The 12,511-nt window shown below is 42.4% G+C and overlaps 2 protein-coding genes across 9 annotated transcripts in view; one reads left to right on the top strand and one right to left on the bottom strand.

Annotated features, from left to right (window-relative positions):
* LOC126872244 (RING finger protein nhl-1) overlaps positions 1–12,511 on the top strand; it is a 61,619-nt gene that overhangs the window by 43,812 nt on the left and 5,296 nt on the right. For 4 of the 8 annotated variants that reach the window (XM_050631940.1, XM_050631942.1, XM_050631941.1 and 1 more), the window contains 5 exons: positions 123–394; positions 1,163–1,478; positions 2,554–2,664; positions 2,746–4,336; positions 9,280–9,658. In XM_050631940.1, the coding sequence (XP_050487897.1) occupies positions 123–394; positions 1,163–1,478; positions 2,554–2,664; positions 2,746–4,336; positions 9,280–9,525 (2,536 nt within the window). In that variant the 3' untranslated portion in view covers positions 9,526–9,658. Of the gene's footprint in view, positions 1–122; positions 395–1,162; positions 1,479–2,553; positions 2,665–2,745; positions 7,718–9,279; positions 9,799–10,379; positions 10,542–11,056; positions 11,238–11,470; positions 11,753–12,511 lie in introns of those variants that run through there. The other 4 variants (XM_050631946.1, XM_050631947.1, XM_050631948.1 and 1 more) reach the window with 4 other exon arrangements.
* LOC126872253 (cilia- and flagella-associated protein 251-like) overlaps positions 1–12,511 on the bottom strand; it is an 88,835-nt gene that overhangs the window by 74,943 nt on the left and 1,381 nt on the right. The gene's annotated exons all lie outside the window — the stretch shown is intronic.

The raw sequence follows: 12,511 nt of genomic DNA, 5'->3' as shown, positions 1-12,511 counted from the left end.
ATCGAACAAAGAGAGCTGCGATGTAAACTAATGTCATCGGTACAAATTACGTACGAATGCTCGCTACTCTATCGAGTTTACTGACTACAGGAAGTCGTTAATTGAAATATCGTTGCTCGTAGGAGAACTTCCACGGATACCCACACTCCTGCGACGAGAAGCGCTTCATCAGACTCGAGCACGGGCTCCGAGAGCTCAGGAGGATCAGGAATCCGCAGCACGGGTGCACCATTCACCGCCGAGGAAATGAAGCAGAAATACTTGTCGAGAGCACCGACGTCGAACGCAACATCTACGATCTCGTCGCCTCACAGCGGCACACCACCGACTGCCAAAGACACCGCCAACGCCTCTCCCACTTCGCGATCCTTTCAGAGCCGTTTTTTAGGCGCAGGTAAGTTTCTACTTTAACGGCCATACCGTTACGCGAATCAACGCGAAACGCGTCTAAATTGGACATCGATCCTTCTTCTAACTCTCATGTCAATACCTTTCTGTGTGTTCTCGTTTAAAATTATTTATCTTCCCGGCAAGTGATTTCCGACTTCAAGTAGATCGTGTATATTTGAACGCTACAGGGGACGAGCGAGATAAATTAAACTGACAATCTGGTTACGAGGAAACAATTTTAAAATTCGATAGAGATAGAAGAGCAATATTATATTTTATATTCTTGAGCGTATGCAAAGATATTTGCAAAAGGTATTTGAGCATATCCTTATCTCTCAACGAAACGTCGATTTTATCAGGTGCTACGCGTTCCATTTTCGTATGAAAGCGCTGCTAGGAGATACGAACTTTCATATACTTGGGTTTAATTAATTATAAATGTAATGCTCACTCGCAAATTTGATAATATCAGAAATTCATCGTGATAACTTCATCGTCGTCGATCAACGGCCATCATCATCGGGCAACGTCGAAAATTTCCGATATCGACGTAAGGATTACCGTGAAATATCCTAGAACCGGTTATTTCACAGATGAACGTTTAACGACCCAAATCTTAAGGTCATTATGATTATACCACGGGCGCCATTAACGAATCCACGTCCGATCCAAACGACGTTTCTCGAAAACGTAATTTCGCCTGGAAAGCGAAACGCGGAAGACCGTTTGATATTTATTTGAACGTGTACCGGATTTTCACATATCTCTGTAGGTAACCGTGCAGCCCCGCCGCCACCCACGCAACCACCCCCAGCGGCGCGAGAGGAAACGGCCATAAAGAAGAAGGAGGAAGAGGAGGAGGACGACGAGGAAACTAGTAGTTCCTCGGAGGAGACGGAATCCGAGACCGAGGAGGAATCGGAAACCGATGCACATCCGTCGGGCACGACGACCTCGACAACACCCTCGACCACTGCACAGGATCGTCAGAGAAGCGAATCCGCGATGGCGAGGACAGATATCGGGCCTCTGCTCGCTCGAAGCGCAGAAGCTAGACGAGGTAGCAAGGAAGACTCTCCTACGACCAGGCAAGTATATTTTCTGCCGAAAATTCTAATTCGAGGGTTTCTTGTTTCTATTAACAAGTAACATCGTGCGAGAATCCATCGATCGACGTGTATACGTACGTGGCGAGCATATAAATAGAGAAAGATAGACATAAATTCAATTTGTAATTATTCTTTGGAATTAAAAATTCGAAGATCGTGTTTGAAGGCGCAGTAGAACCTTGATTATTCAAACTAATCTCACGTTGTTTAAGCAAACGAATAACGCTATTTTCGTATAGGAGAAACTCGTTTATTTTCAACTATTTTTACAAACGTTAACATCAAACGAGAGCAGAAAGTTTCGAATAAAAATGTAGCGATTTACTTCGTGTTTGCTTTTGTTATTCAAGGGACCATTCTCAGACGTTCCAATTTGTTCGTTGTTTCGTTGGTCGATGCTCCGATAATTAAGATTCTACTGAACGAAAAATATATTTCCAACGCCTACGTTATAGAGGAAGAATGATAATGAAACAGTTTATGATATAGTTAATCGAATCTACGAGTACGAATCTCTATTTAAATTAAACGATCTCGTAAATTAAACGAGAAGCTCTAACAGGGTGATTTTTTGCGTCCATCGCGGGATCAAATTTTGCAAAAAGCAATGCAAACGAGGGGTTCACCGCGTGTATCCGGGGATCAATTTATATCTTTCGACTTGTTTCTCTATCTTAATAAATAACGACGGTGATGCGACTTAATTTGAAAGAGTGAAAAATCAATAAATAGCGTGGACGAACGGTGTACCAAAAGTTTTATCGTAGCAAACGACGTCGATAGGAGAATCGATCGTAACTTCGAACTGTTTAACAGTAATCTTTCGGACGATATCCCGCGACGAACTCTCGAGCCGTAAAGCTTCGAGAATCGGTCAGAAATTGCTAGCGATGTTTAAACGATGATGTACACGTAGAGAATACCATCGTAAAGTCGGTTAGAGATCGGTACAAGCAGATTGACGAAACGTACTGATAATTCGGGGAAACGCGCGGTGACAAGCGTTAAAGGAAAATTGAACTAGAATATCGAGCGATGTCAACTCGTGTCTCAGGTATTCGTCGCCGAGAGGAAGTCCCGCGCATTCGGTGACGAGCCCGACAACTACGACGACCACGACGCCGACGGGCGGCGCCGCGACAACGCCGGCCGGCTACACCAGCAGGTTCGTAGCACACGTAGATCACGGTCAGAATCATCAGGCCAGTTCTAATTCCAATAACCCCCACGACCGTAATCGTTTTAGGACGTTTAGTGACGAACACGATGAACCGTCAAACACCGATCGTGTCGAGGATTACGAAATCGCGGCTAAGAACGCGGATTACGATATTGTCGGTGCAGACGGATCGATGGTTAAACCGCAGTCGAACAAACGAACCTATATACCGGACGATAGTACGGACACCGACGAAACGATCACCTCATCCTCCTCCTCCTCCGCCACTAGATTCAAAAGTCTCGAAGGTAACGGTAACGATAGTCGAGTAGAGAACCGCAGCGAGGTCAACGAAGACGCGTTAATGGAAGGTCGTTCGGGGAACGACGTGAACTCTTCGTTATCCGCTTGGACCGACCGACGAGCGTCGCTCGCTCAACCAGCTACAATTCGAGATAATGGATACCAGCCAGATAAGACTGCGAGTTCCAATGGATCCCTGGAAACCTCGCGAGAGACGGCCATCAACGGTGACGGAAGGAAATACGCGAATGGATCGAGCGATAAATCCAACAACGTGGAATCGAGTTCGGAGAGCGAATCCGAGAGCGGCACCGAGAGCGCCACTGACAGCGACTCTGAAAGAGACGAGGAAGAAGACAAAGAATCCAGAGACGAGAATAGTAACATAATGAATAAAAAGACTGAAAACCCGGAGCAAGGTCGAGCCTCGGATATCCAACACCTGAACGATACCAACAGTGAGGATGAATCGAACAGTTCGGAGACCGACGACCAGACTACCGTATTAAGCGTACCGTCCAACTCTCATTCCGAAAATAGTTACACCGTTCTGGAACGATACGACGATAGAAGCACGAAGCGGCGAAGCTCCTCGATACTCGATGACAAAAGTATCGAGGAATTGTTCGACGACAACGGATGGGTGATTACTGATCAGGATCTGCAGGCAGAAAAACCTCGGAGAATCACGAAAGGTTTCAAGTCGATCGATCGCAATGACTCGGGCATAAACAACGAAAACACCGATAATGAATCATCCTCGAACGACGAGAAAAGTAACGTTCTGGATAGCGATACGATCGACAAGGAGGATAACGAAAGGACTGAAAACGAGAACGCGTTAAACGTATCCGAATCGTCTGAAAGTTTATCGAGAAGTCGAGCGTATAGACAAAGTAGCATTGGCAAGAACGGTTGGCTAGTGTCGGACGAATCCGAGACTGAATCTGACAGAGCCACTTCACCCGTGGAAAATTCTACGATCCGAACTGAGACCGATACGACAGAGGCGTCGAAGAATGTAGCGAGTATCGAGGATGAGAGAATGAATGACGATGACGCGTCAACACCGACGTCGACCACGGTGAACGAGAAAAAATCTGAAAGTGGCAAAGATTCGATCGTGGCCGACAACGTCGACGAGAACGGTTGGGTGATTCTAAACAAGGTGAACAACTCGTCTACGGGGAAAAATATCGAGGGCGGAAGCATGGACGAGACGAGCACGATTCGTTCCCAAACGACCGACCTCGTAGCGAGATCTAACATTGAGAACGGTGCATTAGTCGCGAACGCTACCCAATCCAAAGAGACCGAGACTTGCAACGAGCACGAGGACACGCCTGGTGTCGATATCACTATACCGATGCAAATGGTAACCACCGTTTTCTGTGTGTCCGTACTGTGTTACAGCGTTCTAATCAATCTGTTCCTGTAACCTGTCTACTATACACCTCTTTGCCCATTTCTCACCGTATTTACGTTCACGCCTTCTTTTTGTCGTTGTTCGTCGGTGTTAGTAGTAAAAGACTGCAAAGACTACTCTCACGGATACAGACGAGACTGTCTCGATTGCAAGATACGACGCAGCAGTTTCTTCGTTCGTTATTTTTATCCTTGCGTTCGTTCGCTTCGATTCCCTCTCGTTCTTCGTGTTTCCTTCGCGGCAGGAAGGAACGCCGGCCTCGTGGAACGTTTGTTTTAAACCGTAAAAGAGAAACAGAGATCGCAAAGGAAGGTGTCGAACGTAGAAAGAATGGAATTCCTCGGACTCTTGCTCGGCGAACCATTCGTTTACCTGTGTTTCGTCTGAACTCGAGCGCTGGCTATTTGTCGCCTCTTTTCGCGAAACTGCTGCCCGGGATCTGGCGTCTTCTAACGTCTTTCAATCGATATCATCGACCATTCATTCACGTCGGATCACAGACATTCGAAACAAAAAACGAACGAACAGAGTATGCATAATATAACCGATTAGACCTCAATCGAGTATTTATTGTATGGTAAAAAAACTTGCATTTTATATATTGTGATAATCGTACGTACGATCGTAAGTGTAACTTTTTGTTCCTACGTTGATCACCCGCGACTATTAATCCCCGCATTGCTCAATAAACGTAGCTTCGTAGACGCGGAAGAAAATTTAAGAAACACCGCTCTAGTCGGCAAAACTAAGCGTAGTTCAGCGCAGTTAAAGAAACCGTCCTCCTACAGTGCAGCTTAAGTCCACGCTGAAATAAACGCTTTTGAAATCGTTCCCATTGAGAACACGGCCGCGCTAATGGCACGTCGCGAGACGAAATGTGACGCGTAAGACTATTACGATTACAGTGGTTACGTATTCCAACGAACTGGCTTTCTCACGAACGAAACATCTAACGACTGCGACGCACATATCCATAAAAATCTGTGTATATATATTTGATACATATTTAACGTGTCGAATTCGTCGGAACGTCAATTCGTCCGACTACGCATCCACTGTAACCATAGCCTAACGCGTGACAAGCCATTCCCGTTAACCCGTGATCATTTTCATATCATTGAAACTTTTTGTACTCTTTTTCCTAGTGAATAGACTTGCGTCAGTTTGTTGGTGTGGTAAATAAACTGCATTTCTTTGTGATAACTCGTATTATTTATTTCCCTGTCAACATGTCCTCAGTTTAGATAAGCATATAACAGAACAACGAAACAGAGAAATGTCGTATCCCGCCTGCAAATCTCTATACTGTCTGTTCGTTGTTATTACTCGTATCTTTCACGCGTCTCTGTTGCTTGTTTTTTCTTAAAATTGTATTTATCGTTTCTTGTCACCTCAGTTTCCCAAGTATCTTTCTTATCGAATCTTCTTATTCGTATACTTTGTTGTCATTCCTTCAGAAAATACGTAACAAGCGTAGAGAATAAAAAAAGAAGAAGAAAAATGCATCTTTATTTATTGCACTAACAGATTGAACGTTCTCGTCTCAGAATCATGTGAAATCCTCTCGTTACTCGTTTACACGCACCACCCCCCGCCCCCAGCCCCTAGCGAGAAATTTCCACGAAGGCGCTCAGCTTTCCTTTATATTTAAGACCTCCCTCGAACTCTGTTGCACCACATCAAGATGCACGCATGCTCATACCACGAATTTACAGCTTACTCGACGAAAATGTAGTTCCGAGGAGAAGGTAAAAATCGATCCACGTGTAAGAGGCTCGCTACGATCAAGGTATCATACATGTTCGTTGTCGACATTGAAAAACTTAGTATTGGATGGTTTAAAAAACGATACAAGGCTTGTTCCAAACAAATTATCGAACAAGCGAAGCTATCGTTTGCAACGTAGATAGATTAATCGAGGTTTTAATAATTTAACAACGACAATTTGGACCTGATACCGCTTCTTCGAATCTGATTAACCTGTTTGCAATCACGCGCCAGATATCTCGCGATATAGCGTCGTTCGTGTAACGATGAAAAATGATTAAAAATTTTATTAAGTTGTAAATTAGAAATCGATGAATCAACGTCTTGGACGGATAGGTGGCAGCTTTGCACAACTATGGTATTTATCACACTATGGTAGGAGAACGATATTCTGAATTTTTTTTTTATGAACCTGATTCTCTGTCACGGAAAATATTTTCGATATTTTGATAAAAATATTTGTTCACGAAATATGAATAAATGTGCAACGTTGAATGAAGGGCGTGTTATACGTGTAGGAAAAAAAGGCTCACTTGATTTTACCTATAAATATTGAAAAAACAGACACGTGAGATATTTCATCCTTGACGCTACATGAATAATATTTCATCGTGCGATATCTCGTTCGCGGTTACAAAGCGGTTAAGTGATTTCCATTCGAGCTTCCCTAATAACGATGAACTTTATGGACCATTAAGTAACATCGAATTCGAAATTCACGAATGTCAACGCGAGAACACGCGAAATATTACGTAAGAAACTAATGTGACCGCATTATGCACGATACGGAAAGTGCCGAGGTATGCCGTAAAGGGTTTAAATATAACCCGTTTGTTACTTTAAATATCCTACAGCTCGGATAGTCAGTGGATCTATATCGGTCTGTAGTCTACTTGACTGGAAACACGGATGTTATTCCAATACGTTTTAGCGTTTGGCGTTCACTAAACGCGGTAGCTCGAGAATCATCTCGAGATTTTAAAGCGAACGGTACAAAAAAAAAAACGTCGTGGAAACTGCCGAACCACCGAGATGTAGCGTTTAAGGTGTTTGAACGTTACGAGCTGGTTGAAACATTTTCTCTGGCCCGAAAACACGATGAACCAGAACGTTCGAAAATTCGATGGCGACTGAAACATCGGCGCTGTTCAAAGTTTGCACGAGGAAAGCAGAAAAATGTAGGTTAGAAGTGGTCTTAAAATTTTACGATTACTGTTTGCGGTAACTTCTCTGTCATACATATTTACCACGTATATATCAAAAGAGGAATGTTTATCGTGGCCAAGAGCTGATCGAAAAAGAACGTGTCTCGGAGAAACGCGTGTTAGATAAAAATAATTCAAATGGAAAATAAATGCTTCTATAAATTAAAATAGGAGATGCAACGAACGAGTATCCAATTAACAGGAAATTAGAAATTCCTTGTTGCACGCATTCGGCACTCGTAGCTCGACTCTTTCATTCTGTTACTGCTAAAAACACGCGAATTAATCGCTTGATCTCGAATTGGAACGTAACGGCGAATTTTAGCGGATGATCAAAAAAAAAAAAAAAAAAGAAAAAGGAAATCGATAATTGAAAGGAAAAGGTCTATTTCCTCCGGAATAAAATTGCTTCCGACGATACATGGTTCTTGTTTACTCGCCACTTTACACAATTTATGAGGGATATGATAAAGAACTGACATATCAAATAGCGTGCTACAGATTGATATATAACACAGCAGATATGCATCCGTTTTCACTACTCTGTACACCATGGATACACGGCTGATTACACGTCAGATTTATACCACGTTGTGACTAATTGCCATGGATCCCACGATAGAATGGTAACTAACACTTGGACTGATATAATAGTGAGAAAATGTAACGCGATATATCACGAGAATAGGACGTACGTATGGTTATCAATGAATACCAGCATGATTAGAAGATAAGCTGGCAGAATGCGAAACTATCGCTTCGAGATCGCGACACTCGGTTCCAGGGGACGAAACACGTCACGAACTGCATCATCCATCAAACGTATTTCATTCTGACGTACGTGTTACTAAATATATAGCTATAACTGCAAGTTAACAGCTCCAACACTTGGACGACTCAAGCTTCAGTTTTCTGCTCTTCAAATAACCAAAGAAGCTGTTGATGTCTGCGCGAATATCCGTGAACTGAACGAAGTACGGAATCGGTCGCTTGTAACTCGTACGGTGGCTCACGAAAGTATTTGAACATTTAGCGTAGCAAACTTTTATGTACACACTCTATATGTTGTATGAAACATTTTGAAATTTCACTTCCACTGCAATGACACGCGAGTGTCACGATTGTATTTGTCATATTTGAAACCATTGTAAAAATGTAAATAGAAGTTGCAAGATATTTGCTACAAACATACAGGGATTCAGTAAAAAATTATGAGGTTCGTGAGTTTTGTAAATAATGTCGTTTCGTATTTTACATTTTCCTCGAAGGATGTAATTACGTCGCGTAAGTATTTTACGTCAAAATTTTGACAATTATTAACAGAGGAATTAAAAATCAGTAAAAACGTAGAATATCGGGAAACGACAAATAACATTCATCGACGAGTATGATGAAACTTCTGCGTTTTGGACCTGCATATGCTCGCATTATTACAACTATGTTGCAGCTTCTATGTACATTTTCGGATTAGTTTCAAACCCTACCAATATGATCATACTCATAATCATAATCATAACCAAGCGACTTTGAAATTTCCAAATGTTTTCTACAACATAATAGTATACAGTGAGAAACTTTAAACTGATAAATCTAACTACCTGTAGTTTATGTCCATTTCATGTTACACGTGTCTCTGCACACTGTACAGTTACACATACTTGGATATATTTAACAATACAGGAAACGTTCCTTACTGTACGAAAGTACTTCTGTCACTGTCATTCACAAGAGATTTCTGCAGGTGTTCGAATACTATCGCGAGCCACTGTATATGTTCCCAATGGATCGATAACCTTTGACATAGACACTTATCGATGGCCAATCGATGTTTTGTCCCATTTTAATCCACCGAGTAACAACAGGCTTCTCGATTAACAAGTTCGATCTGAACGAGCCAACCTTCGTTCCGCAATGTTTCAGGTTCCTGAACAAGAGCAGAAGCCAGGCGGCGATGATGGCGAGCCGGGAACGAGAACGGGAGCGCGAAAGAGAACGAGAACGCGAACGAGAACGCGAAAGGGAAAGAGAACGGGAGAGAGAACGCGAACGAGACGCGGACACGGAGGTCGATTCGCCGTTGTCGACGAGGTCACGGTACGCCGCGTTGAAAGAGAGAAGACAACGGCTGGCTCGGTCCAGAAGCTCGCACAACTTCGGCGGAGATGACCTCGACCTCGACGAAGAGCCACCCTCTCCGACGACCCAGTCGCCGAACGCTTACTTGGCTGCCAAGTACGGAGCCGGATCTGAACTGGCCAGAAGTCGGAGTACTCACGCCTTAAAGTCGAGAGAACCGAGTCCGGAGCGTGATAGGGTTGGCACAGAGAAGGATGGCGCAGCTTTGAGTTCGTGGGCACGATACTTGAAGAACAAATACGGGAATCGCACCACCAAAGACAAGGAGCCCTCGTCCTCCGCCTCGACGATTCCATCATCGAGGTACGGTATTAACGTTGAGTGTTTTCACGGCTTTTGTGGTCAAACCGGGTTGTTTATGTTCGTATCTAATATTTTTACTGTTCTAGCTTGTCAAAAAGCATACAAAGCTTTTGCGGTCTTTGTAAAAATGTATTGGAATAGTGAAATATGGAATTGAAACACATTGAAACGTGTCGCAAAAATGAATTATTATGTTATATTAGGTTGATTGAAGAGCTCGTAGCTTTTTTGATAAAAAAAAAAACGAACAGATTTTCAAAGAGAAATTGGTGAAAGTATTTGATAAATTAATATGTTATGTACTATTCGGTGAAATTGATTCTGTATGGAAATGAATTACCTTTGATTCTTTCAAGTTTCGTTACGAATTTTCCGAACAACTCAATGCCATCAGCTTTTAAATCAAACGTTCGAAAAATTTTTCTGTGAAGATACAAATGTGCTAATGAAGTTTCATACTCGCGGCATAAACGATTCAGATTGCCTACAGAGGCTGAAACGATTAAATTGCTTCGACCAATGATAAAGGAATTTCCCTTTCTCAAGACACGAAAGAGTTGTTCTTTTAATTTTATTTGCAGTGGAAGTACTACCTCGAGGAGATTATCGCTGGGACTACCTTTGAGGCACGGTGGTCAAACATCCTTCGAATCTTCTGACGACGATCAAAAAAACCCGTCAGGCTCCCCCACGTCCCCTACAGCAGCTCCCGTTATACCCGCGGCAGCAGGTTCCTCCACTAGGTGAGTCTATTTATCATTTGAGCCTGTCACAAGCCACATTGATCAACTTGGTAAATTGAAAGATAAAACAAGCGATCATGTTGCAAATATTATTTTTAAATTTACTTCTTCAATAAATTTACTTCTTCAATAAATAAATAAAATTAAATCGATCGTTCCTTCAGAACGGAACGTTAATCGCGTTTACTTTGCAGCTGAGAGGAAGACCAACGTAAGGAATGTGGGTTCGATCGAGTCATTTCGAACAGATCCGACATAATCATGAAAATAAGCACGCGTATTGGCCAAAAGTGTCACATATTCAAATAAAACAACATAGAAACGCGTAAGGGAGAACGATAGAGAGTAGCACATTCTTTACCCCTGTGCCAATCCGCTAGTTATCTTTTCAATTCTAATGCAGTACTTATGTAACGAAACTGAAAAATTGCAACAAAATGCAAAGTTGACCGGTTTGGTTCGTGACAGGCTTGTTTAAACAGATGTGAATAAGCAATATGAAATTTTCATATAAGGAAATGGTTGTTGGAATTTGACAGCAATGGCCGGAGGAGTCACTACTTGCTGAAGCGGCGGCAGCTGTTCAAGTTCGGGATGCGGGGGAGCGAAGCCGGATGCTTTACCTGGCCGAGAGGCCTCGCGGTTGGCCCTGACAATTCCATCGTCGTAGCCGACAGCTCTAACCATCGTGTTCAAGTAATTCATCCTCAAAAATACCTTAGAGATTTCTCATATTCCGTGATAAATTCGTAAAGTACATGTTCTTCAAAACGACCAAATCAAAGGGCGAATAAAATTTATTACGCGATCTAATAACACGTACTGTTCTTTAAAACAACGTCATCGTCAATGCCAGGGAAAGCTTTCTGACGATATAAAAACGAAGGAAGATTGATCGATGTATTGAAATATGGCGTTGAAATTTACAGGTATTCGACGGTAATGGGAACTTCATGAAGGAGTTCGGAACATATGGCAGTGGCGAGGGTGAATTCGATTGCCTCGCCGGGGTGGCGGTTAACAGGATCGGACAATATATCATCGCGGATCGTTACAACCACAGAATTCAAGTTCTCGATCCTTCCGGTCGTTTTCTGAGAGCTTTTGGATCCCAAGGGACCGCCGATGGTCGGTTTAATTATCCTTGGGGAATCACCACGGATGTTCTTGGATTTATTTATGTGTGCGATAAAGAGAACCATCGCGTACAGGTACGTGTGTTCGCGATTTTGTTATTTATTTTTCTTTCTGTTATAAACTGTTCGGAGAATCGTATGAGAAAAGTGCAAGGCCTAAAACGGCAGCGTCAATGCGACAACATACACGAGACCCTGAAAGATATCACACTATGTGAGACTTCTTTACCTATATTGTATTGTGAACATACGATAATGATACAAATATGATGTTAGTTTCAGTGTTCATTAACCCTTTTCAAGCCCTCACTATGTGTACCTAGACTTTGTATAGTTAATCCTGAATAAAAAGCCTTCAAAAAAAAAAGATTTTTTCTGAAATAAAAAAACATTAATTTCGAGTAATTCTCTGTTTGAACCCCCCGAACTCATGGAAATGAGAAACGTGAGAGCAGCTACGGGTGAACGATCACAGTTCTTCTATAAAAAAAATTAAAAAAAAAAGCATTAGTACGAAGGGAAAATGATGCTTACTTGAGACACACGGCGTTCAACAATGGACGAAACGTGAGTTATTTTACAGCGAGAATACTAAACACGTAATCCCTCGACTGATACCCTTTGCGATTTCCAACCTCGTAGGTTTGTGTACAAAGGTCGATTATCCGCTAATTGGTGTGTGCAAGATATCTTGTGGTAGCGTGTCGTGTAGGAAAAAATAATCCAGAAACTATAATCAAATTTCTAATATAAAGCAAATAATCTCTGTGTAACGAAAGCGTCTGTATGCTGAATTGTATCATTTGTACAATCGCTGTAACAGTATATGTTTTC

This window comes from Bombus huntii, chromosome 13 (genome assembly GCF_024542735.1).
Source record: "Bombus huntii isolate Logan2020A chromosome 13, iyBomHunt1.1, whole genome shotgun sequence".
NCBI classification, from domain to species: Eukaryota; Metazoa; Arthropoda; class Insecta; order Hymenoptera; family Apidae; genus Bombus; species Bombus huntii.
Note: the sequence above shows the minus strand (reverse complement) of the source record. Positions and strands in the feature narration are given on the sequence as shown.